At 42.8% G+C, this 27,312-nt stretch overlaps 1 protein-coding gene across 1 annotated transcript in view; it reads left to right on the plus strand.

Annotated features, from left to right (window-relative positions):
- PSMA6 (proteasome 20S subunit alpha 6) overlaps positions 1-27,312 on the plus strand; it is a 502,474-nt gene that overhangs the window by 145,226 nt on the left and 329,936 nt on the right. Inside the window, exon 3 of the mRNA XM_044074125.1 lies at positions 26,062-26,143. Coding sequence (XP_043930060.1) covers positions 26,062-26,143 — 82 coding nt within the window. The remainder of the gene's footprint in view (positions 1-26,061; positions 26,144-27,312) is intronic.

A 27,312-nucleotide genomic window follows, 5' to 3' on the forward strand; every position in this document is an offset into this window, starting at 1 on the left:
GTTTCCATTTCCTCTGATTCCTCTTCTGAACAGGAATACTCTCTTCCTCCCTATGAGGATTCTGATGCTGAAGAATCTATCCCTTCAGCCTCTCCTCCAGAGGATTATTCTTTTGGGGAGACCCTGCATACTATGAGGGAGCACTTCCACTGGGAGAGCCAAGATTCCTCAGAATCTAAGAAAAGGCTCAGAGACTTCCTTTTACTACCTCAGCACAGGCCCCTTGCTTTCCCTCCTGTTTTAGTCATTGTAGATTATGTTTTTTCAGAGCCCGGTCTGTCTCCTGACTCTTAACCTCCAGCTCCTGTTAAACCAGACAGATGCTACAGGGTTCCTGATTCACATATCTCTCAGGGTCCCAAAGGGGTCAAGGCTTCCACTGCAAAAAACCCTATCCCCTCTGATAGGAATTCAAGGGCCCTGGACAGATGGGGGAAAAAGATTTACACTTCTGCTAGCTTGGCTGTAAGGGCCTTAAATGTCAGTTTCATATGCTTAAATATCAGCAATACCTTATGTCACTGCTTAAACAGAAAATGTTGACAAATTCTGAATGTGAGGATAACAAAGAAATGCAGGATTTATTGCATGCAGCTGAACAAGTGGGAAAACATACTTTGCAATGTGGTTTTGATTCTCTGGAGGCCTCCTGTAGGGCCGCTGTTATGGGCTCTGTCATTAGGAGGCATGCTTGGTTAAAGGAACAGAAGCTGCCTGATCATGTTACAGCAAAATTATTAGATGCTCCATTACAGCATGATACCTTGTTTGGTGTTAAAGCAGAAGAGGTGTTGAAGAAAATGGAGGACAAAGCTAAATCTATGCAAACAGTCAAGGATTTCTTACAGGTACAGCCTCCCAGATTTAGCAGGAACTGGCCTACAAAGAATGGGTCCTTTCCAGTGTCAGACAGGCCACAAAGAGGCAGATACAGACGCCCCAGAGGCAGATCCCAGCCCCAAGGCTCATACAGGTCTAAACAATGGGATGCTTCTACCTCCAAAAGTGGAGAAGATAAATCACAGCCATACAGAAATCAGTCTCAGTGACTTTCCCCTGCCAGCACCAAGCACTTGTCTTCTGGCAGTTCCTTTAGGGGGAAAACTAGCACTTTTTTCACAAAATTGGCACATGATCACCCAGGACAAAGGGGTCTTGCATATAGTGTCGCAAGGCTACAGGTTCCACTTTCACACCCTGCCAAGGGCAAACAGTATGCCAGACCTGCCACACAATCAATGGGCAGAGACACAAAAAGAAGTTTCATCCCTCATGGACATGAGGGCCATTCAGCGAGTACCACAACAAGAGCAGGGACTAGGATTTTACTCAAGACTGTTCTTGGTGCCCAGAAAGGACAAAGCATGGAGACCAATACTGGACCTGTCTATTCTAAACATGTTTCTGGATATTCCAAAATTCAAAATGTTGACTCTGCAGCAGCTTCTGCCCATGCTGGGCAAGATGGCCTGGCTTGTGACTTTAGATCTAAAAGAGGCATACCTGCATGTCCCAATCAGACAATCATGCAGAAGGTACCTCAGATTTATAGCTGGCTCGATGCACTACCAATTCTCTGCACTGCCCTTTGGCGTATCTACTGTGCCCAGGGTCTTCACAAAATGCCTGGCACCAGTAATTACATTTTGCAGACAGAGGAATACAAATTTATCCTTACTTGGACGACTGCTCAAGCAAAGAACAAAGGACATTCTACTACAGCATCTGGCGTTTGTAAAAAGATTACTAACATGCCTAGGGTACACAGTAAACGAAAAGAAATCAAAACTAGTACCCTCTCAAGAGATAATATTCCTGAGTGCAAGCTTAAATACAACTGCCCTGATGGCTTATCTCACGCCAGACAAACAAAGACAACTGACTACTCATTTCAAAATGTTGGCAACAAAGACCCAGTTATCTGCAAGACAAACTCTGCAGGCTTTGGGCTTCATGGCATACTGCATTCTGCTAATTCCATATGCAAGACTGCATATGAGGAAACTACAGTGGTATCTAAAAAGTGTTTAGACTCAACATTGCCACAGACTGGAAACAAAAATTACCCTCATTCCCTGCCTGCAACAGGAGTTTGGATGGTGGGCAAAGGCCTGTCACCACAACAAGGGACAGCCATTCACTTTACCCACAGCCAGGCAGATGTTAACAGATGCATCAGATTATGCCTGGGGGGCCCATATGGCAGGAAGATGTATTCAGGGCACATGGTCCGCAAGCCAAATGCATCTACATATCAATCAAAAAGAGATGCTTGCTGTTCAGAATGCTGTGACAGACTTCAATGATCTACTTCATCCAGGACAACTATTGATAAAGATGGACAATACTACAGTCATGTGGTACATACACAAGCAGGGAGGCACACATTCCTACCCCCTCTGCAGACTAGCCATGACTTTGTGGGACACAGCATTGACTTACCAAGTGCATCTGCAAGCACAATTCCTGCCAGGAAAGATAAATACTCTGGCAGACGAACTAAGCAGAAACCTAATGGATCCCCATGAGTGGAAATTGGATCCACAAATCTTCAGCATGATAACAAGGAACTGGGGATGCCCAGACATAGACCTATTTGCCTCCATCACAACTGCCAACTACAGAAATTCTGCACAAGGACTTATCACAAGCAAGCATGGAAAGTGGATGGTCTATCTTTCAGTTGGAAACACTTAACAGTATATGCCTTTCCTCCACTGCCTCTCCTCCTCACGGTACTCCTAAAGGTCAGACAAGAGAAGCCAAAAATGATACTGATTGCCCCAGACTGGCCCCGCCAGCACTGGTACCCAATCCTAAAGAACTTGTCTTAATGCCCAGCCTGGGCATTACCTTAAATTCCTCACTTATTGACCCAACAAAACAGTCAGATCCTGCACAGCCAACTCAAGACCTTAAATCTGGCAGCATGGTGGATAAATGTAGCCATTCAAAACACACCTCTCTCTAAAGCGGTAATGGATGTTATTTTGAAGAGATTATGTGCTTGGAACCAGGCACAAGGAATTGACACAATTGTACCATATATTCCTCAGAATTTGCAATACTTAACTGAGATGCTGGACCAAGGCCTATCCTTTTCATCAGTTAAGATTCATGCCTCTCCTGTGGTGGTGCTGCGGTAGCGTTGTCGCCTCATAGCAAGACGTTGTCCCGTTCAATTCTCAGCTAGAGCGTCTTCTGTGTGAAGGCATACGTGAGTGGGGCATGCCTTCGTTGAAGGTTGTGCATCAGGGCTGGTAACATGGTACGTAAAAATCCACTACCATTCATTAGCGGACTGGAGTTCTGCTGTGGCGACCCCTAACCGGGAAAAGCTGAAAGACACAAACAAACAAAAACAATACAGAACCACCTAATGTTAAGTTGTCAATCTCGCCTTCATTCTTGCTTGATGGGTTCGGAGCCGATCCCTCGGCTCCGACTCGGCACTTGCTAAGCTCGAGAGTCACTTTTACCAGCTCGAGGCAGCCCCATATCCCATGATGCAAGGCGGTAAGTACCCAGATCTCGTTTGCCGCTTCGCTTATGAGGTCCTCCTTTTACCAGCTCCTGGTAAGTGATTCACTTTATTAATATTAAAGCCCCTTTTTGTTAAAAAAACACTTTATTGTTAGTTATAACTTAATTATTTAGATTTCCTGACAGAAAATCCCTGTCTCTTTTAATATTTTTTAGTCAAACTTTACCCATCCCATCCCCTCCCTGTTAGGGTGTGTGTGTGTTTATTTTTAGGAATACCTTTTTGGTATTTTCTTTAATTTAAATTTTTTGACTGGTGTGTGTGTGTTTTAAGCACCATGTCAAAGGAGAGGGTCTCAGGTTTTAAGAAGTGTGACTCGTGCTGTCAGAAGATGTCTCTGACAGACGGTCACACTTCTTGCCTGTATTGCCTGGGGCCTCTTCACCTGCAGGACTCCTGTGCTATTTGTCATTCCTTCAGCCAGAGAGTCCTGCAGGAAAGAACAAGCTGATACTTAGGGGCCTTCTTAAGCCTGAGGGCTCTCCGGCTAAGTCGGCTCCGTCAAAATCAGCTAAATCTTCCAAGGCCCAGGCTTCTGTGTCTAAGCCTGCGGCCTCGGCTCCGACTTCGTTCAGTCGAGATCGGCTCTGGCTGGAGCCGATTCTGGCTTAACAGCCTTCGGCACCGATGGCTATCGGTGCGAATCTGCATCGACCACTTCGTGTCGGCTCCGATCGGTTCCGACACCCATGTGGCTGAGCATCGGTGTCGGCTCGATCGGCTCCGACACCGTTACTTTGGTGGCTGTATCGGCTCCGGCTGGAGCCGATACATTGAGGCTTCCTGACGGCTCCGAGTCGGCTCCGACAGGATCTATAGTATCGGTTCCGATGGCTCATTCCAGGAAGAGGTCGAGGTCTCCTTCCTTGGAGCCGATACTTTCGCCCGCTTCACCTCTTCTTCGAACGGAGCCATCGGAGCCGATCTTCAAGGTCATCCAGATTGTCAGATCATGACCTAGAGAGAGTGGTCAGTAGATTACTTAAGTCACAGGTACTGGCCCAAATGTTACATAGTCCGTCTCAACAGGCGACTGTTGGTCCACACCCGTTACAATTCCTCCTTCAACTCTACCCCAGAGCTTGGAGTTGGGGTCTTCGAATGGTTACTGCTACGGCTGGAGGGCGGATACCCCTTCTGTTCCTTCAGCCTCTACTCTTATCTCCTCTTGAGACCTTCCTTAGAGGGATTCGTGGTCGGGCTTCCATGGTCTCCTCCGAGGGGTGAGTGGCATCGGACCCTTGTCCGAGCCCGCTCTTCCCTTGGAGCCTCGGCCTTGGTGAGCTCGGCTCCGACATCTGCCTCGGAGACTTCCCTTCGGTGGTCCCTGGAGTTCCTAGTTCTTGAACGGGTTCTCTCGGACCTGCCTGGGAGGGAGCATTCGAGGTGATGAAGAGTGCTGGCCACTGGTATCAGTCAGCAGTCTGTTCCCGTAGCTCCTCCTCTATAGTACCTGTTGACATCTCTGCCACTTCTCTTGCTACAGGACCCAGAGATCCTCCGCCTCAGGTTTCCCCATTGGGAATTTCCCCTCTTCCGAGGATTCTCCTGATGTTTCGGGAGATCCTCCTAGGAAGAGGACTTGTAAGAGGAAGCATGTAGACTCCCGAGTCTGTCACTCGGATACTGACTTTGATGAGTCAGAGGGATCCCCTAGATCCCCTCTGAGGATGTCTCCTTCTCAGACATCCTAGAACTCCTGAAACAGAGGAAACTGGCCCACCAACAATCCCTCTGAGGATGAGTCAGTATACCTAGAGGCGTTTGGATCTCGGCCCTCCACCTCCTGGGTGTCTCCGCCTTCGACCCCTTATGCAGGTTATTGCACGAAGGCGTGGGCAGCTCCTGACTCTGTAGAGCCAGTCCCTAGGAGGCCTTCAAAATTTATCACTGCCCGTGTGACAAGCAATTCCTCACTAAGGGTGTCCCGCTGATGCCATGGTGGTGGCTGCGGCCACCAAAAGGAACTTGCAGATCCTTCCGTGCCCATCCATCCTCCTAATAAGGACTCTAGGACCATGGATAGGTGCAGTGGCGGATGTTTTCCTCAGCGACCTTTGCTATGCTCGCTGAATTACCTATGTCACTTCACCAGACTCCAGAGGGATATCCTTAAGGAGCTGGGTGAAGTAGTTCAGGATCCTACAGCTGCAGGGGCTCAAGAAAAAATTGCTTCGCAGCTAGGAACCCTCAATTCCATTGCAAACTCCTCCATGCGGCTAATATCTTATGCTGCGGATGGAGCGAGTAGAGCCGCAGGTACAGGTGTGGCTCTTAGACGCCAAGCCTGGATGCGGCTATGTGATTTTGCGGATCCGTTTAAGGCGTCCTTCACAAATTCTCCCTTTGATGGGTCAGCTTTGTTTGGCCCTCAGGTGAAGGAAACCTTGACCAGGTGCGAGCAGGACGGCAAGACTCTTTCTGCTGTTGGAGTCCGTTTTTCCACCCCTTCTAGACCTTATCCCAAAGGACAGAAAGGTGGGAAAATGTGGTTCCGTAAATCCCAAGGAGTCACGCCGGATTCACGTGGTCAGTTTACCCCTAGAGGCAGAGGGGTAACAACAACAGACGCGCTCTAGAGGCAGAGGGGTCCAAAACCAGGGAAACAGGGAGCCTCTCTCTGACAAGCCCTTTCAGCATCCCTGAGGTGTTGCCCGGCTGTCCCTCCTTGGAGGCAGTCGGGGGAAGATTATTCCTGTACCCAGAAGCCTGGCATTCCCTCACTCAAGACAGATGGGTACAGTCGATCATATCCAAGGGTTACATAATTCCTTTCGAGAAAAGTCCCTTCCCCTCAAGTTCCCTTCCAGATGTACCACCCGGTCTAAGGGAAATTGTAGAGTTAGAAGTCTCAAAACTACTGCAAAAAAGAGCCATTCAGCCAGTTACAATAGACCATTCAGAGCCCGGAATCTACTCAAGGTTCTTTTGGTCCCCAAAAGACGGGAGACTGGAGACCAATATTGGATCTCAGCAGACTCAACAAGTCTGTCAGGAAGACAAGATTCCGAATGGTCACTCTTCAGTCAATTCTGCCCTTCTTACAGAAGGACAACTGGATGTGCTCAATAGATCTTCAGGATGCGTACTATCACATCAAAATTCACAGACGCTCCAGGAGATTTCTCCGCCGGCTGGGGTCCAGTCATTTCCAGTTCAGAGCCCTGCCCTTTGGTCTCACTACAGCCCCCAGAGTGTTCACCAAATGCATGGCAGTGGTCACGGCTCACCTGAGACGTCAAGGATTCCAGGTGTTTCCGTATCTCGACGACTGGCTCCTGTCAGCCACCACCAGGCATCAGCTTATACAAGCCAGGGATTACACAATAGACCTTTGTTCTCATTTGGGCATCTCAATAAACTTGAAAAGTCATCCTTATCGCCCTGCCAGTCTATTACCTTCATAGGCAAACTTAAACACTGTTCGGATGTCAGCTACCCTTACAGATCAAAGAGTTTCAGACATTCAGAGTCATGTCAGGATCATTCTGGCCAACAAGAAAGTTCAGGCCAGAATGGTTCTAAAGGTATTAGGTCTCATGGCTGCGGCCATTACTCTTCTTCCCTGGCTCGATTCTACATGCGCCTTCTTCAGTGGATGCTGTTCACACAATGGTCATACCAGCAACTTCCAATGCGTCACCAGATACTGGTGACACAGACATGCAAAGAGCATCTTGCTTGGTGGATCAGATCTCCTCAGGTTCACCAAGGCAGGCACTTTGTACCCCATCCCCGATAGCCACTGTCACCACGGATGCCTCCCTGATCGGGTGGGGGTCATTATCAGGGCAGGATGGTTCATGGGGCGTGGCAGCCGTTCGAGTACCATCTGCACATAAATGTCCTGGAGATGAGAGCAGTGCTTTTAACGTTGCAAGCCCTCAACGACTTTCTTCCCGTAGGGACAATTGCAGTCCACACAGACAACATGTCTGTAGTTTGGTATATCAACAAACAGGGCGGAACCAAGTCCTACCCCTTGTGTCGAGAAGCGCTCAGACTATGGCAATGGGCGATCTCCTCTCATCGGTTTCTGGTAGCAACGCATATCCCTGGGAAAACCAACATTGTAGCGGACAGATTGAGCAGAGCTATTCCCATGCCTCACGAGTGGTCTCTCAAGCAATCTATAGCGGAAGAGATTTTTCTGGAGTGGGGTCGCCATGCTGCGATCTTTTGCTACTCCCCAAAACAGCAAATGTCCAGACTTCTTCTGCCTCTTCCTCCATCAGGCCATCCCCAGAGACGCTCTGACCCAGGATTGGCCCCAGGGACTTCTTTATGCCTTCCCTCCTTTTCCTCTGATCCCTCAGGTTATCCAGAAAGCTACCGTTTTGAGGGCCAAATTGATTCTCATTGCCCCTTACTGGCCTCGACAAGTTTGGTTTCCGTTCCTCCATCATCACCTTTTGGTGCAGCCGTGGCATCTGGACCCAGTGCCAGATCTTCTGATTCACCAATCGGGTCAGCTGCACCGGTCAATCCCTTCTCTCAACCTCACAGCATGGTTGCTCCACTTTCGTCCTTAGCCAGGCTTCCTTTGATCTCTAACCCAGTTAGAGACATCATAGTGGCTTCACTAAAATCCTCTACCAGGAGGATTTATACAAGCAAATGGAAACGTTTCTCTTATTGGGCTAAGGCCAAGAATATTGATCCTTTTACTGCCCCTGTTCAGGTAGTCCTGGACTTTTTAGCAGAGATTTTTCATGCAGGCTCCTCTTCTTCCACAGTCAGAGCTCAATTGGCTGCTATCTCCAACTTTCATGTCGGCGTCGCAGATCATAATATTATGTCCCATAGGCTCTGCAGGGCCTTCTTGAAAGGAATTTCCTACTAAAGCCTCCAATCAGGAATCCTCCTCCTCAGTGGGATCTAAATTTAGTGCTGACATCCTTGATTCTTCCCCCTTGAGCCAGCTGTTTCTTGTTCCCTGAAACATCTTTCTTGGAAAACTTTATTCCTAGTGGCTATTACATCTGCCAGGAGGGTGTCTGAACTTCATGCTCTTCGGTTCGACCCCCCTATTTGGTTTTTCACAAAGACAGAGTATCTTTGAGAACTAACCCAACCTTTTTGCCTAAGGTCGCTTCAAAGAACAATTTGAATCAATCCATTGATCTCCTGTATTTTTCCTAACTATTCAGATAGGGCTGAACAAAAGCTACATTATCTTGATGTCCACCGTCAACTTAGATATTATTTGGACAGAACAAAAAATTTAGAAAATCTGATCAACTTTTTGTTTCCTATGCGGATAATAAAAAGGCCTTCCTGTTTCTAAAGTGACCTTGTCCAGATGGCTTTCTTCGGTCATCTCTGAAATTTATCGCAGGGGAAAACAGCTGTGCTCAAAACCTAAAGCACATTCAACTAGGAGCTTAGCTACTTCTACAGCTTTTCAAGCTAGACTTCCTTTGGACACTATTTGTGCAGCGGCCACTTGGGCCACTCCTCACACTTTTGTTTCCCATTACAAATTGGACTTGGCCTCCAGGGACAGAGCCAGTTTTGGCTCTACAGTCCTCAAGAGTTTGTTCCATTGAGCCACCCAGGATAGAGGTGCTAGGGACGCGGTCCCATCAAGCAAGAATGAAGGCGAGATTGACAACTTAACATTAAGAAGTTATGTACCTACCATAACGTTCCATGTTGTCTTCTCTCGCCTTCTTTCTTGCGACCCTCCCTCCTTCCCCCTGGCCTGGACAGACCTTGTTATAAGAAACTGTTATGCTTAAGACCATTCAGACCTGGTCCTTATTCCATCTGTAAGTTTCTTTCTTCCTTTTGGAAGTATTTTTTGCTTGGTGCTATTGCCCTTTGTCATCAAACGAGATCTGGGTACTTACCGCCTTGCATCATGGGATATGGGGCTGCCTCGAGCTGGTAAAAGTGACTCTCGAGCTTAGCAGTGCAGTCGGAGCCGAGGGATCGGCTCCGAACCCATCAAGCAAGAAAGAAGGCGAGAGAAGACAACTAACATGGAACGTTATGGTAGGTACATAACTTCTTATTTTTTCTCATCCGTTACTAAGGCAGTACCTCAGAGGGGCCAAAAACTTAAGACCTCCAAGGAAGCACCAATACCTGCATGGGACCTCAATTATGTCTTGGAAAACTCACACTGCCTACTTTTGAGCCAGCCTCTGCGGCTGATATAAAATTCTAATCTTGGAAAACAGCTCTGCTCCTAGCAATAACCTCTGCAAGACGAGTCTCAGAGTTACAGGCACTCATGGCTGTGAAACCTTTTATCATTTTCCATCCTGACAGGGTTTCTCTGAGGACAAACCCGACATTTATGCCTAAGGTGTAATGTCCAGTGTGGGCCTTAACCAAGCAATTCCATTTGCCTACCCTTTATCCAAACCCACAGAATAAGGGTGAGAAACTTCTGCATTCTTTGGACATTCACAGGCAGGTATGCTTCTACTTGGACAGAACCAAAGCTTTCAGAAAGACTGAACAACTTCTAATGGCATATGCTGCAGGATCACAAGGAAAGGCTATCACAAAGCAGACTATTCCAAAGTGGATAGGCCATTGCATTTGTTTCTGCCATTCATAGCATGGCAAAGCAAATTGGTGCCTAAGGGCATTAGGCCACATTCAACCAGAGCAGCAGCCACTTCAGCAGCCTTCCTCAGAGGAGTACCAACCAAAGACATCTTAGAAGCTGCAACTTGGAGTTCAGTGCACACTTTTACAAAGCACCATCGCTTACCTCTCTACTCTAAATCCAGGGCAGGCTTTGCCACTGCAGTTCTGCAGGGCCTCTTAGCCTCTCCTAATCCTATTTAGCCACAGCCTCCCAACCTTAACTTTGGGATTCAACCCAATTTAATTGATTGCAACAGTGAAACACGATGAACATAGTACAGTTGTGTACCTACTATAAATGTAAATGTTCAAGTGTATTCACTGTTGCAGTCCAGGTTACCCACCCACCATCCCCCTTTCCTTTGCTGGGACTTATCTGTACTTCTTTATTCTATACAACCTATGTGGTGTATTTGCTTGTAGATGAAGGAAAAGTTTACTTTAGTGCATGCATGCTTATTGGCATGTAAAATAAAAATGCAGTAGCAAAAGTGAGCACAAATGCATCTGCAGTATATTTATTAATGTTTGATTATTGGGAAAGCCTGACTGGGTAGGTGCCCATTTTCATTGGAGGCCTGGGGAGAAAATCTCCAAAGCATTACAAAAACATTTTAAGACAATAAATTTACAATTTTCGAAAGTAATGTAATGAAAACAATAAAAAATTACAGTTCAAACAATTAAATCAAGTTAGACATAATGTGAAAACATTGGTTAAGAATAGTTGCAACTTTATATGACAGTGATTTAATATTTCGAGAAATTAAAAGGTAAATTATAATATAAACCGGTATTGCAATACGAAGTGGGAGAAAATAATGAGTTATGGCATATCTAGATAGTCAGGGGGGGAGAAGTTGGGTAAGTAAGAGAGTGAGTGAAGAAGGGAGTAAGGATGTGTAAGGTATGACTAGGTATACAGAAAATTAGTAGATCATAACTTAACAGCAAGTTACTGATTTGATAACACATAGCCATAAATAGCAGTTGCTTTGCTTTACCTAATTGTTCCAGTGCCTTTCTTTTTGTTCTTGGGATAGGTTATGTGTCTGACTTTGTGGTTGTTTAACTTAATGTATTCCATACAGACTTTTTGGGCTTCTTGCTTTTAAAAAACATCCAGCCAGTTGACTATGCAAGAGGTGTCTTTAGCATGGCTGTTACCAAAGCAAGCACTGAAGCTTTTGTTATGCTCTCTAGTCACTTACTAAGTGTGTTGCATAAGAGTTCTAGGGGGTTGCTGTGTAATGGTTACAAGGTGGGGCAATTATTCATATCCTTGAGTAAAATAACCCTTCAGGAAACCCCACCCCCTTTGAGCAAATGGCTCCTGCAAGATCTTTGGTCTCTGAGGATAAATTAGCAGGAGACTTCCTTGATTACCCCCTCAGTCTCCTGCCTGAGAGAACTGAGGAGGCTTTGCCTCTGCATTATTTTACCTTAAAAGCTGGCTTCTCTGTTACCCAGGTCAGTAATCGAACCTAGGTACAGCTGTGTTGTGATCAAGGCACTGGCACTGTACTCCACAAAGCCAGTCTAATATACTGAGAACCTTGTACAGCTATGCATTTTAGAAACAAGATGCATCAGTTCAGATGGCTTAGTGGTAAATTGCTGTGGCTGTGGTGTGCAGGGCCCTGGGTTCAACAAGATTCAACCATAAAAAAAGGGCAGTAGTATGCATTTTGTAAAGCTGATGGTTTTCTCACCTCCACATTTACATGATCTTGTGATAAAAAGCTGTAAATGCAAAAATGTAATTCCATAATAGTGTCCAGGAAAAAAAAAAGCATGCCAAGCAGCCACCCTGTTGAAAGTTAACATGATCAGCTGTACCACTTGAAATGATGGCAGGTAGGGTTGCCAGCTTTCTTTGTGGCTAAAACTGGACTAAGGTCATGCCCCTCGCATCACCCATAACCCCACCCACTCTCCCATCCATGCCCCACCCATTTTGTGACATCAGCTGATGGGAACACCTTCTTTTTCTGTTCTGGATGCTTGCTTTCAGACGATTTACTATGCTTTTCTTTAAAAAATGCATAGTAAATCAGCCAATTTAACAAACACTGATAGTTGTTTCCTTTTGTGAAACAGAATACTGGAGTTTGTACAGTGTTTTCCTGACTATCAGAGAATTGATTTGATTTGTGGATAGTTCAGAAAAAAAAACTGATAGGTGGCAACAGGGATGATTTCCAATTTCCCACCTGGGAGCTGAATGCAGCTGCAGAGAGATGCTGTACCATAAGTACAGTGTCCCCTGTATTCTCTGTAATTGTTAGCAAGTATACAGTCAGTGGAAGCCAAATCGGTAATGGTGTCTTTAGTTGTCCAGAGGGTGCACACGTGTTACAATTTCCTTTAATTTTTTGTTAAGCTAGTATTATACTAATTTGTAAAGATGTGCCTTTATTGTTTTGTAACTTATGTTACTATAGCCCGCTTGTAACTGAAAAGTAACTCTTCCACCTGTACCAAACAAAATGTGTGAGGTATAGTCAGGCAATTCCTTCAAACAAGAATGATTACCTTAATTACATCTCTGGTTTAATCACTTGGCTCTTATATATATATATCCAAGTCAGTTCCCAAAGCCCTGTCCAAGGTAATGTCCCAGAACAGCAAATTGATACTGTTAGTGTCAAGAAACCCATCCCTATGTGATAAGAAATGTGTTTTAAACAAGTGTTCTGCCGTATGTCCATGTGATTTTTTGTTTCTTGAGTGCATACTGTTTATCTATCATTTGTCAAAAAAATACAACATGAACACTGGTTTTAGCAAACTTTCCTTTAGTTTCTTGCTTTCTGTCCAGCTCCTACTAAAGCAGTAACACATTTAACAACTGTACAGCTGTATACCTAATCATGATGTGCACACTGAGGCTAAAGGCTGGCTGACATTCAGTAAAAGTGTGTTGTTTTCATCAACAGACTTATTTGCTGTACTTCATACAATGTAGTAACTGTATCTTGCATATATACACCACACACACACACACACACATACATCATCTGCATTTTTTTTCTAATAAACAAGTTATAGTCAGAAGGTAGGAGATTTACATAATCCTTGCTTTACAATTACCTCTCCTCTGTGCAGTCATCCTTTCTATCTTATGCCTTTAAGAAAGTGTCACACCTCACACGCTGCCACATGGACTTAACCCCCTCTTCACGGAACTGCTAGCTTAAAATTTGTGCGCAACTGGATTTACTTCCACCCTGGTGTTGTAAGCATGCTGAGCATGATTCTCGTTAAAGGAGAAGGCTGCGCTAATACCGTAAACAAACCCCTACTGTTAAATTTAAAACATTTCCAGGCACATTCCATGGGCTATTTTCCCATTTTCACTCAGATTCCCCTGCATCTTTCTTGTCCCTTGTTTTACTGTAAGGAACACCCACCTGAAGTCAACAACATGAACAAAGGGTTAACCGCATACATTGTTATTATGAGACAATAAGAAGCCACCTAGGGGGAAAGGGCTCAGTTCCATTTTACCTTTGCTACACCCAGGCTCACTCTGCTCTCCTGCCTTGAATCTCTGATCAGCAACACAGATTTTTCATTTTGGGGACAATAGGCAGCTACCTGGGAAGGAAGCAGAAGTACAGTCTTCTTCTGCATCAGTGATGGACTCTCACCACACCTCCCATTTTTCCATGCAATCCCTACCTCACCTGGGCCTGGTGCCATTTTCAAAATAGTCCCAAAAATTCAGTGCTTTGCTTTGTCTTCCTAGTAATAACATTCTCTGAGTAAGGTAAGCATTTCACTGTGTAAGCCAAACTTAGTGGTCTTGTAGGCTTTCAGTGTTTGTTATAAATAGTATGCAAGACTGCAAAGGCATTTTTTATAATAATTTGCATAACATGTTTTTTAATTATGTAGCAGTCACTTTTCTATAGTACCCAATACTGACAAGTTATCAATAGATATAAGCATAAGGAGCATTACATTATTATGCACGCTTACTATAATTATTTAGTGCACTCTTTCACAAGAAAGGCACCAGCAAATTATAGCACACAGAGACTGTGTTAACTGAGAATTTTGTAATGTGCCTGTAAAAAAAATTATCATGTAAATATATGATGCTGTACATTGTTTAGAAGTGATATATAATGAACAACAGGAAAAAGCAGCAGTTGCAGCTTTATAAATTCTAGTAAGGCTGTGGTCAGGTTTTCCGTTTTTCCCTTTTCACTGTGAATCACCTTGCTGCTGTGAAGATGCAACAGATGGGCAGCCAGAGAATGAGGTCATCATCATCACAAAGTTCTGTGATAGAGATGCCACATGCAAAGTTTGCCAGGGTAGCTTACAAGAGTGTCACTGTAACTTTTGCTAACATTGCTGCATTGTTAATAGTTAATTTAGGAGGTGTTAGGAGCTGACTAGTGCAATAATCTTGAAAGAAAAACCTGTTACAACTGTAGTCAAATTAAAAGCAAGATGAATATTTCATTTTATACATTTAGACATATACATTTGCACACTAATTAGAAGAAGTAAAATATTTTAAGCAAAATAAAAAGGAAACCTTCTAAAAAGCAAAGCAACTTCTTTCGTCTTTTCCCAGTTAGGGGTCGCCACAGCAGAACCCTGGTCCGCTAATGATTGGCAGTAGATTTTTATAGTGCTGAGTTGCCGGCCCAATGCCCAACCTTCAAAGAAGGCACACCCATTCACGCATGCACCTACCTGCATGTGTTTTAAACGTCACTTGACCGCGGGGAGGATATGCAGACTCCACACTAATTTTATAAATTTCACAAAGATTGCAGCGAGTTCTGCTTTTGGTGCCCATCTAGATATAAAAGAAAGCTGCATTTAAACATATGGATGATGGAGGGGCAACACATCATTCAGTCAACCTGCTGCAGCTGTAAATGTGGGAGGGCACTCGCTCATGGTGGCACAAAACCCAGACCTCACGTGACCGGTTTTGAATGATATTTCTAACTGGACAATTTGTCAGAAAACCGGACAGTCCAGTCAAAAACCGGAGAGCTGGCAACCCTAATGGCAGGTTAGCACTAAACTCAATGAAATGGGACGTAACATGTAGCTTTCACAGTAAAACAATTTAGCCTCAATATTGCATAAAAGCAAATATGAGAATTATTAAAAACAAGATCAAAATTTATGTTTTGAAGATAATTTGAAACCACATAATGCTTAAGTCATCATAGTAGCACATTCTAGAGATGAGGAGCTTGAAAGGCAAAGAAATTAACACTACAAGACTCTAATCTTATCCTTTAGAATTACCAACAAATCCCATGCTAGAAGAGCATGAGGTATGGGGGGGGGGGGGTCTGACTATGGTACACCTCTTTGGGACACCCATGTCATGTAGGGCTACCAGCCTCTATCAGTTCCTGTCTAATTGACTTAATTTAGCAGAAAGCATCTTCAATGGTGGTTGCTGTCAGATGACTTGATGATAGGTAGACCTTTCCTCCTTTCCCCTCTCAACCACGGTGACCACAGATGCTTCCCAGTTGGAGTGGCGGCATTTGAAGGGAAAGATGGTCCAAGGCACAGTCCTCCTTACGTTGCAAGCCTTTCTGGACTTTCTTCCTCTAGAAATGATTGTGATTCACACAACATGTCAGTGGTGTGGTACATCAATAAACAAAGAGGATCCCGCTCTTACCTGCTATGCAGAGAGGCCATGAGGGTTTGGAAATGTCTTTGGACCGTTTTCTGTTTGAAACTCGCATACCGGAAAATCCAGTGTTGTGGTAGACAAGCTCAGGAGGTCCATTCTGACCCCTTATGAGTGGTCCCTCAGTAAATTAGTAGCAGACTCTATCTTCAGCCATTGGGGCCAACCTTGCTGCAACCTATTTGCATTCTCCCAGAACAACAAATGTAGCAACTGTTTCGCTCTGATCCCCCCTCCAAGAAAGTCCCCAAGGGATGCTGTGGTTCACAATTAGCCCCCTGGGCTCTTCTACACTTAGTCCCCACTACCCTTGATTGCAAAGTTTCTTCAGAAATCAAAATGTCTGAAGTCCTTGGTAATCCTCATTGCCCCCTATTGGCCTTGTTCCCCTTCCTCTGGTCTCACCTGAAATATCCTCCGTAGATTCTAGAACCCAAACAGGGCCTCCTGCTTCACCCGATAGAGGGTTTTCACCCTAGTCTGATAGCCCTCAAGTTGACCACTTGATTTCTCCACTTCCAGTGATTGTTCGAAGGTCCAGGTTTGCTTCCCCCATCTGAGCCATTCTTGGTAGCTAGTTTCTGGAAGGCTAAAATAAAGTCTATAGGAGTAAATGAAAGAGATTTGTTTTCTGGGCCTCTAAAGAAAACATTGACCCTTTTTCAGCTATCTTTCTCTTCCGTGTGTCCCTTTTCAAAGAAGGAGCCAGCTTCTCTACCATCAAACTTCAGTTGGCAGCCATCTCCAATTTTCATTCCAGCAATGTTTTTAATTCCCCTTCAACTTCCAAACTGTGCAAGGCCTTCTTGAAAGGGATCTTCCTCCTCAGACCTCCAGCTAAATATCCTTCCCCGCCATGAGATCTTACTGTGATCTTGCAAGGTTAAATTCAAAAACCCTTTGAACCAGGTGGTGATTTTGACAGTTCTTTAATGGAAGATGTTTTTTCTCATTGCCATCACCTCAGCAAAGAGAATCTCTGAGATTCAGATGATTCTTCTAAGCACCCTTAGATTATTTTTCATAAGGCTAGGGTGTCTCTTTGTACGAATCCATTTTTCATGCCCAAGGTAGCTACAGAATCCAGTTTCAACCAGACCATTCAACTACCAGTGTTCTTCCAAAATTTCTCTAATGAGGGAGAATGTTTGTTATATCTGCTTGATGTTCACAGACAGTAACACTTTTATCTGCAAAGGACAAAACCTTTTCAAAAATCAGAAGGGTTATTTGTGTCCTTCTCTCATAGCAGCCTAGGTCAGGCGGTTTCTAAGATTACTCACTAAATGGTTAACAGACTTTATTGCCCTGATTTGTACCAAGAATGGATTACAGCTACCTCGTCCTCCAAAGGCCCACTCCTACTAGGTCTATGTCTACCTCATTTGCCTTTTCTTCTAGGGCGTCTTTAGACGATGTCTGTGCTGCAGCCACTTGGTCAAAGGGTCACACCTTTGTCTTGCATTACAAATTAAGACACTGTTTCCAGAAGCAGGGCTTCCTTTGGTTTGGCAGAGCTCTGACCTATCCTTCCTTGAGACCGCCCAAGAGTTGTATAGCTGGAGACTTGACCCAATTGTGAGAAAGAATGAAAGAAGACCACACACATACCAAGTTATGGTAGTACATAACTAATAATTATGTACAATTACAAATGCTTATTGTGTACAATGTTATGAATCTTTATAACATGGACCAGCAAGTTGATTTACTTAGTGTAATAATAATTGCTTTCTGTACTCGATATTTTCTGTATCTGAAATTACCTTTTTGTTGTTGTTCCTTCGGCTTTTCCCGGTTAGGGGTCGCCACAGCAGAAGTCCGGTCCGCTAATGATTGGCAGTTGATTTTCACAGTGCCGAGTTGCCAGCTCGACGCCCAACCTTCAACGAAGGCATGCCCATTCACGCATACCTTTCGAACGGCACTCGACTGTGGGGAGGACATGCAGACTCCACACAGAAGGCACTCCAGCAGCGAATCGAATGAACAAACCTCTTGCTATGAAGCGACACCACTACCGCTGCACCACCGCGGCAGTAGCAATTAAAGACTTTCAGTTCTGCTTTACCTTTGTAATGGTACATCTGTACCCAGTTCATGGATGCACCCGATCAACAAAATAAAAATAAATTAAATAAAAATGGGCAACTCCTTGTGTTATGATGAAGGCAGTATTCATAAGATGAAAGCACATGGACTTTATAGTGACCCCTGATCCATGACTATTGGGGAGCCGTCAAGGATTACAGTGAGGTTCTGCATCTTTGACACAAATTAAAGCACATCACCCCTCCCATAAATTGTATGTTGATGTATAGCTGGAGCATTTGAGTTCTGATGTGTGGTACCTACTACTAGGATGGTGAGCCTGAAGCTGTTCTGAATCATTCATTGATGGATGCAGTCCTGATTGTCCACCAGGGAGTTTGTGACTGGTGTAGTATCATTCGTAAATTCTACATGGAACTAGGGAGATTATATTTGAAAGCAGAAACAACAAATATATATTTCCAGATGTTCAAAGTACTAAATGACCGGTGATGTATTCCTCTTAATACAAGCAAAACAGTAGCCCTAGACCACAGAGGCATGCAGGGTTATGACTGAGAGAAAAAATCAAGAGATGCAGCTGTTATGACTGTCTCCTCTTATAAAATGACTGCTCATTGCAATTCAAAAATAAGCATGCTAATTGGACCGTTCAAACAGTGTACCTGTTTTAAATTGAGCATATACCAGCAGGAAAATGTCCCGCCACTAATTACCATTGAGTGGCAAGACCTTCTGTGGCATATGCGGAGGGAGATCAAAATATGAGAAATATCAGGTATGTTCTGCATAACTAGAGAGAGAGAGAAACATACCTGATTTTCCTTATTTCTCCATTGTCTTGCATAAAATCTTGACTTTTTTTAACATTAAAAATACATGCGCGTGCACACACACACACACACACACACACACACACACACACACACACACACACACACACACACACACACACACACACACCAGTAGAGAGTCTCTCTTCTCTGTTGCTTCTACTACTGTGCAGGCATGAGAATGCAAGTCCCATATGCATGGGCAGTACCTAAGCCCACAGAAGACAATGGGGAAGAAGACTGAAGTGACATTATACAAAGACATTATTTAAGAAATGTAAGCAATTTGTTTCCTAAATTCCTTGTATAAAAGCAATAATATACTCCTGTTTGTGGGCCTGTTAGGATCTACCCACGGCTGCCTTTGTTAAACAATCACTCTGACTTCGTCCTAGTGATCAAACCACACCAACCTAGGGTAGTGATGTACCCACATACAATTTTAGATTATTGCTTAAATATGTCAATCCACTTGAACTACAGTCCATGCTGTCATGATTTTAACTTTAGATTTTTAAGAAGCAGTATTTCTCTCAATGTTTGTATTTTAAATATTTTGGCACAAAATGTATCCAGTGAAACATAATTTTGCAAATGAACAAAGAAAAAATATAAGGTCATTGTTGATGTTTCTAGCCTCGGCCACACGATGATGCTAAGGTTAAAAATGCTGTTTTCTGTGCAAGAGTTTGTCTGAACATTTTTCCCACCAGTTATCCTGTCTAGTTGACTTCTTTAATTTACCTGTCTCTGCATTTGTTTTATTAACACCGTTTCTCTTTTCTTAGTGTCTAGTTACCCTTTTCATCTCTTGCAGCTTACCATAACCCCTCGAGTCCCATTTTTCTTGAGTAATTTGCTTTATATCCTTACTAGAGTCTGCATTTAAGCTAGGTATACAGTATTGAGTATGGCTTCTCATCAAGTTCACTACTTTGATTCCTAGATATTTCAGGAACCATTAAGTTTAGATCTGTCATGTCCTTTGCACAGAGTTAGTAGAAGTGGCGTCTTGAACCTTTTTGCAGGGTCTTAGCTTTTTCATTCTGTGATGTGGCTGGCTTATTGCCATACAAATGGATTTTCTCTGAGTCAGGCGATACTAATTGTATACCTCTCCCTTCCTGAGTTGGAGGAAGGTTGTTAGATATTTCATTTTATCCAACCCTCTGACTTCTAAATTTTTTGAAAGTTAGTCATGTTTGCCACACACTGAAAACCAGTAGTTTTTACACTAGACCGACACCAAAATTGATTTTTTTATAGAATTACATATAATTCCATTTTTTAATGGTGCATGGTGTCAGTCAAAGTGCTGTGTTTGATGTTCTGGATCTCTTTCCTTGTAGAACTCTTTCGTGAGGGGGGTTATAAACTAGTTACTCATCCTGCAGGAGCGGTCAACACTACAGAAAGTTTATTTCTCAAACCACATCTGGGACAATGGCCTGACAATGTCACTTGTAAAAATAGATTGGTATGCAAACAGTACAGTTTTATTGATGTTTGCATTCCAAATGTAAAGACCAGAAGTTTACTGAGCTTTACCCTGTAACTTCTAAATACTACCTAGTGTTTGCTGTAAGTTTATTTTTCTAATCATTTGTTAACTGTATAGGTGATCTTATGCTTGCTTGCAGAGTATTTTCCAATAATTCTATAGACTGCAATAACAAAGGCTTTGAACATGGATACTTGAATGCCTAACCAGCTTAAGCAACATGGCTTTACCCATGTGGACACAAGGAGAAATGTGTACAATCTTCATAACAAGTAGAAGTCCAGATTTAATCACAGCCTTTGGAACATGAGATGTACTACTGAGGGTGTGCAGGTGGTAAATTTGTCTGCATTGATCAATGCAGAGGCAGCAATCATACTGTTCAGTCCTGGAGTAAATTTATGGGTACTTCTTCGGGCATCTAGTTTGTTTAAAAGGCTGATAGTAAGCTACACTGCTTATAACAGAAGGGGAATTTTATTCCAGAGGTCTGGGAGGTGCTGGGTTATAAACCTCTCTCAATTGTGTTTTAATTATCTGGTGGAGAATGTTTAGGTAGCTAACTCTAGTATTGGTGGAGACATTGGACTTTTGGAGAAATGGAAGGTCCATGACAATTAGGCCTCTAATGGTGAGGTATGCGAGACAGAGATCTTCCCTTAAAAGACTATAAGAGATGAATAAAGGGATATTGCTTACAGCCCTCGCAGTAGCTCAGGGACTTTAGGCCTATGATCTTTTTGGTTAATAACGTTTAAGGTCTTTCTAGCGGTTTGATATGTATAGTGAGAATATATCCCAAAGGAGGCATACTGCTGGATAATTGGTCTGATCTATGCCGAGCATAGGAGGGTGATTACCTGTTTACACCCTGATGATGATCTTTTGGCAGTTAGCTGGGCTAAGTAAAAGGATTTCTTGGCAACTGTTATATGATGGTCAGAGAGAGGGAGCCATCATTCCAAGTACCTAGGTCTCTTAACTACAATTTCATACTATAGAGGTATGTTGTCTTAACAGTATGATGAGAGGGAGGCATTGTCTTCCAAAAGTGAAGATTCTACACTTTTTAGGATTTAGTTTCAGCCATTTTTAGCACAATAGGAGTTTACTGGGGCAAGTTAATTCTGGAGGGTTTGGGGACATAGGGTGACTTCATAACAATTCCCAGTTGGCAGTCATCTGCAGACTCTTGGCCAGAGATCTTGGCATTGTGCTTGGAGATCTGAAAGTAAATACCAAAATGTAGATGTTCCATCACTGGTCATGCTCTAACAATCTGATGAGGCACCTACAACTCGGACTGTGCTGTTTCTATCTGTCAACCAATTTGCTAACCATCTTATCATATACGGGTATATTTTTTAAAAGCATTTAACGTTTGCATAATATCAACATGGGAAATGGTGTTGAAGGCCTTAGCCTGGGTCAAGATATGCCGTGTGATCTACATGACTATGATCTACAGCCTCTGTACCATTTCATTGAAATGTTATCAGATTAAACGGATAGAGGGTCTACTCTTCACAAAACCAAAGTCTTGGGGGTCATGTATAACAAGATTCTTGATACTACAGCTTGCAGTCCATTACAATACATTTCATGGCTTTGCAGATCTGGCTTGTAAGACAGATGGGTCTGTACTTAAAACTGACCTGAGTAAGGCCACCCTTATGAGGGGGCATCACCACAGATGTGCATCAGTCATTAGGGACAAAACCGGGAGCTAAGCTTAAGTCAAACCTTGTCATCACAATAGAAAAAACATGCTGGAAGGATAGGTTCCTGACCCAGAGACTCCCCAGACTCTGGAATAGATTGCCCATACATGTCAAGCAGAGTGCCTCTTTGGCCCTCTTCAAAAGGAACCTTGACGATTGAATGGGAGAAAGGAAATTCACCCCGGGGATCATGTCAGTCGCCCTGCTATACAGGGGTCCAGGGAAGTAAATAGTGTGGGAAGAAATAGCCAGGGAATTGTTATGGCTAGGCTTGTATAGGACCCTAGGGCTGATAGCCTAGTACCAACCTTTTGAACCTATGAACAAACAACTTAAGGAGTGTATCTACAAGAGCTTGTTTAATGCAGTTTAGTAACGAGGCTTATTATCATATCCCATGGAGGAAGTATTTGTGGTCTTGGTTAGCACAGTGATCTTTAGAAATAATTGAAGTAGAAAGGGATTCGGATATTTGAGACTTTGAATAGAAGTCTCAGCTTTGAAGTTGGCACTAAGTTTGTTTGCAGGGATGTTGGTAGTGTCAGTTGGATTAGAATAGAAGGACCCGTTATAAATAAGTACTGAGCAATATAGTGCGTTTTTTTTTTTTTTTTAAAGGATTTGTAATTATCTTTATCTTTTGATGCCAACCCAAGTTCATGGGCTCTGTTAGTGGGATCCAGTAGTGTTCTCCAAGTTTTTTAATGCTTTTGATGTTATTCTTGAGAAGATGGGTTTTGGATCTAATAAATAATTTAAGGAGCTTCTCTAATGAAGTTGTAACCTTTGCACATCCTAGCTTTTTGCTAAGGATAATATCGAAGATATTGTGGGGTGTCACTAACAGTATTTCATGAAATGAAGGCCATTTTGCTTGGTGTAGCATGTAAAGAATGTTGGTGTCAGAGCTACAGCAGTAACTTATTAGTTACAAGCCCACCCGTCATTGTAGATAACCTTATAATAACCTTATACCATAATTATTCTTTCTCCCTGTATCATTACAATGTAGTTTAGTGCCTAGAAACCTTTCTACTTTCATCTTCTTTTCTGTTTGTTTACCTATCATGGATCATTAAACATTCTTCATCTTTGCCTATTCAGTATTCTATTATGTCAGTATTTTGTGTTGGCCGTTATGACTTGGGGGGTGGGGTGGGGGGAAACGACATGCTTGCTGTAGAGCCACTGACCATTGTTTTCACATCCTGAGACTGTGTATTGTCGACATCTTTGAAGTGATGTAAAGCACACACATGAGTTAATTGGAGAAAACTGTGTGGAACACAGAGGTAAGTTTGCTTATCATTTTCAACCAACTCAGCACCTACCTTGACAAATACCACTTTTTTCTCAGGAGTAGCATTGCTTTTAGGCTAGTAGGGGTACCATGGCTGCTGTCTGGAAAATCCCAGTTGACATCTTCACTGACTGAGATAAGGGTAACCACAATGAGGCAGCATTCATTGACTTAACCTGGGCCTTTGACCTAGTAGACTACTCCATCCCATTGTTCCACTTAACATATATTGGTGCTAGCTCTGAATGTACTCAGTGGTTCAAAGATTTCCTGACCAAAGAAACTTTCTTAGTTAAAACTGGACCTGTCTTTATCAGACACAGCCTTTGCTTTTGCAGGGATTTTTCAGGGATGAGTTCTTGCACCAATACTATTCACCATTTTTATAAATAAGTTGCTTGTTGACCTACCTCATCTGCATCTCCACCTTTATGCTAATAACATGGTTATCTGTAGATCCACCCCTTCCCATGACATCATCCAAAATAAACTTCAAGCTGACCTTTTATAAATAGGACTTTTTTTTTTGTTATAAAGAAAACTTCCCCACAACTCTGAAAAACCAAAGTCCATGCTGTTTGGCACAAAGAAAAGACTCCATAAAGGCCTTAGGCCTGTTCATATCAAAGATTTAGGCAGCAGCCTAATTGAGTCCACCACATCATTTGGATACCTTGGCATTTGGTTTGACCAACTCCTCATCATCCAAGGCCACATTCAGAAAGGCAAATCCAAAGTCAACTACCTCCTGTTGTGGTACAGAAAGCTTATTTCCTTTATCAACCTGCTAGAGCAGCCTTAGGTAAACGTGCCCTGTCTGCACAACTAGAATATGTCCTAGCCCTGTTTGCCAGTGCTTATTACAAAAAAAAAAAAAAAAACACCACCACCAACTTACAATCTTTAATTCTAATAAATGTGTCATTTATGACCAACTCCTCTCTGTGTAAACTTCACTGCAATTTTCTTGGAAAAAGACAAACAGGCTTACCTATTCAAGACAGAGTCAACCTCTTTCTTAACTCCCCTCGCTTTAAACTCCTACTTTGGGACACCATCCTTCCCCTAACTTTGAAACGAACTACATCCAACCCCCACTACAGCCTAAGAAGCCAATCTGCTAAAGGTCATACTCTCATAGCTCCAGCCATTCCAGAGACTACAGCCTCTCTGTTCATACCTGTAAGCTGTGGCAGTCATTGCCACCTGATCTTGCTTAAATCCGAGACTGCCAGCAGTTCAGACCTCAGTTCAATCAATACCTAACTGAAGAGTATAAACGTACATGTCAGAAATCTGCCATGTCACCCCCTGCAATGGTTGCATCATGTTCACCCCAGAAAGCCTTGGCTGCTTAAGCTCCTAAACTCTCCAACAACATAAAAATTCATACACCCCGCTTTCCCATTTGCCCTGTCCATTCCCTACTGTATATTCAGTATCCACTTTTCCAGTTATTAGCTCTTTTAGATCTCTTGGTATTTTACAGTTTTTTACTTTTTTTTTTTTTTTTTTTTAACTGCTAAAGTTTACCTCTGTACTTGTTGTACTATGTCGTTCTTTTGGCTGGTCCATATTTACCTCATCCATAACAATGCATGCTTATGATCCTATGTTTTTTAAACTTACTTGTAAATATGTGTGTTTTTATTTTTAACAACTGTTATATTTTGTCACTATACTGTATAGTTCAACTATACCTTTAATCTTAATTACTATTGTTACTGTGTATGTAACTTCAGGCTGAGGCAGCAAATGGTGAAATTTGATCAATATTTTGCCCTGGTAAACAAAAATAAGTACATAAATAAAGTTAGTACTGCATAAGCAGACTTGGAAAGTGTTCTTCTCTTTGATTACTAAATTGTTTGTATCTGTGTAACTGTAGGAAGTCAAAGCCCGTATACACAACTGCAAGTAGCTGTTGTTTGTTTTAACAAATTCGTCAGAGCAGCAGCTCAGTCTTGATAGACTTTCGACATTTTTTCTTTGGCCTTCGCTACCCCGAACCCATTCCTTGCTTTACTGACTCATCCTCCACCTTCCTAACCCCAGTTGGCATAGATATGTAGTAAGACAGTGGGAGAGTGAAGCCAGGCAAAACTATTATTACCCTGTGCACTTTGGATTTTTTTTTAATGCCATACTTACAGGCCTGACATTAACCCAACATGCAGTAATAGCACTGTGGCTTTTTTGTACTCTTGATAACCTGTTTTATTCTGCATACTTCTAGCAAGATTGGAGACCCTGTCACCAGTGTAGAACCTCGGCCTATCACAGATTGGAGTAATTAATTGGGGGAAAAAAGCATCACCACTGTTTCCAGAGACAGTTGAGAAAGCCAAGATCTTAAAGCACTGTTACTATAGTCTAAATATGGGAAGAAATCACTACATTTATTTTAGTACGTGTGTGTGTGCTCGCGCGCTCCATATTGTGGGGTGGGGTGGAGTGGAGTGGACACACTGCATTGTGGGAAGACTGTGAATACATCTGAAAAGAAACCTTAGTAAGGTAGTGTCGCTGTTATTCAGTGGTACAAGTTAAGGAATTGTAAGAAACCATGATTCTGATCGACCACTGGGTTTTCAGTTTCTGGGTGAAGTCTTAATGATTTAACAGAAGTTGACTGCTATTTTTTCCCCTTAATTATTTTTTTATTTCATTGTGACCCCAAGTTACAAATTAATTTTTTTTGTCTACACTTTTCTTAGGGTTGGTTATACATGTCGTACACAACTGAATTTGTTGATTCTATACTACATGTTTCGAAATTTGTTTCACACTATTAATCGACATGTATTGCATTTATTTGTTTCAGGACAAGCTGTTGGATTCCATTACTGTTACTCATTTGTTCAGAATCACAGATAAGATTGGCTGTGTGATGACAGGCATGACAGGTATGCATTTCTTTGTACTTCATGTTTGTGTTCTAGAGACTGTCACTCTAGTCTTTTAGGCTGTCTGCCAGAACTATTTCTGATTTGCTAAAAAACTACTCTTTTTGTCTCTCTAACACCACTTACGTTGTTTCAAAGAATGAATTGCTTACAGGGTAGTACATGCTAGTTAGGCAGACATTTCTGTCTCTCTCTCTCTCTCTCTCTGTCACTCACTCTGTTTATAAAGCTGCTTTCCTTAAAACTTGCACAAAATGACATCAGTAGTACAAGACTGTAGCCCATAAAACATTTGGATCATCACGTCAGATTAAAGAATACAGTTCCCCTTTTGGCTGTCAGATCACTTGCTCAAATTTTTTGCCCTTAAAACTAGGTGAAAATTCATGTTTTTATGCCATCATGCATTTTTATTTACCTTTTTTCCATCCTAGTTTAGTTTACCTTGTGTGTATCTGTCTGGTATCAAAGAATTGATGGAAATGATGACTTTTGATTCTTATGTGCCCTTCATTAGCTAGTTCCAAAAAAACTTACTTTATCTGTTATTACTGTTTAGTTGGGTAAGTCTTCACTTTATAGAGATGATATGGTTAATTTTTTGTGCTAAGAGGTTCATAGGTACATAGGTAGGTACTAGGCTATCTGCCCGAGGGCATTTATAAGCCTAGCCAGAGTGTGTCTGCTTTCGCAGCCCCATTGATTAATTAACTGATCTTCTGGCAAGCAGAGCCAATGAAGTGATCCAAGGGGTGTATTTTCTGTTACCCATTCACTCGTCAAGGTTTCTCTTGAAGAGTGTTAGTGAGGGGCTCTGCCTGATGTAATTTGGAATTTTGTTCCAAAGTCTCTGTGACAGGAATCTATCCTTCCAGCATGTTCTCTTTATTGTTGTGGAGAGGTTTAGCTCACTAAAGCATGTGGCTCGCAGTGACTTGGATTTCTTTAGGTGGAGCATGTCCATCAATTCTGAGTTGGACATGGCTTTGTAAGTCAGGCAGAGATCACCTCTGAGTAAGCGATATGCCACTGAGTACAGCCAGAGTTTTTTCAGTCAGGCTGCATAGGACATATGTTTGAGACCAGTAATCCTCTTGGTGAGGTACTTTTGTGGTCTTTCCAGCTGTTGGAAGTGTCTTGTGAGGAACATCCCAAATGGGGAATTGTAC

This window comes from Protopterus annectens, chromosome 6.part0 (assembly GCF_019279795.1).
Source record: "Protopterus annectens isolate FY-2018-M chromosome 6.part0, PAN1.0, whole genome shotgun sequence".
Classification (NCBI taxonomy): domain Eukaryota; kingdom Metazoa; phylum Chordata; order Ceratodontiformes; family Protopteridae; genus Protopterus; species Protopterus annectens.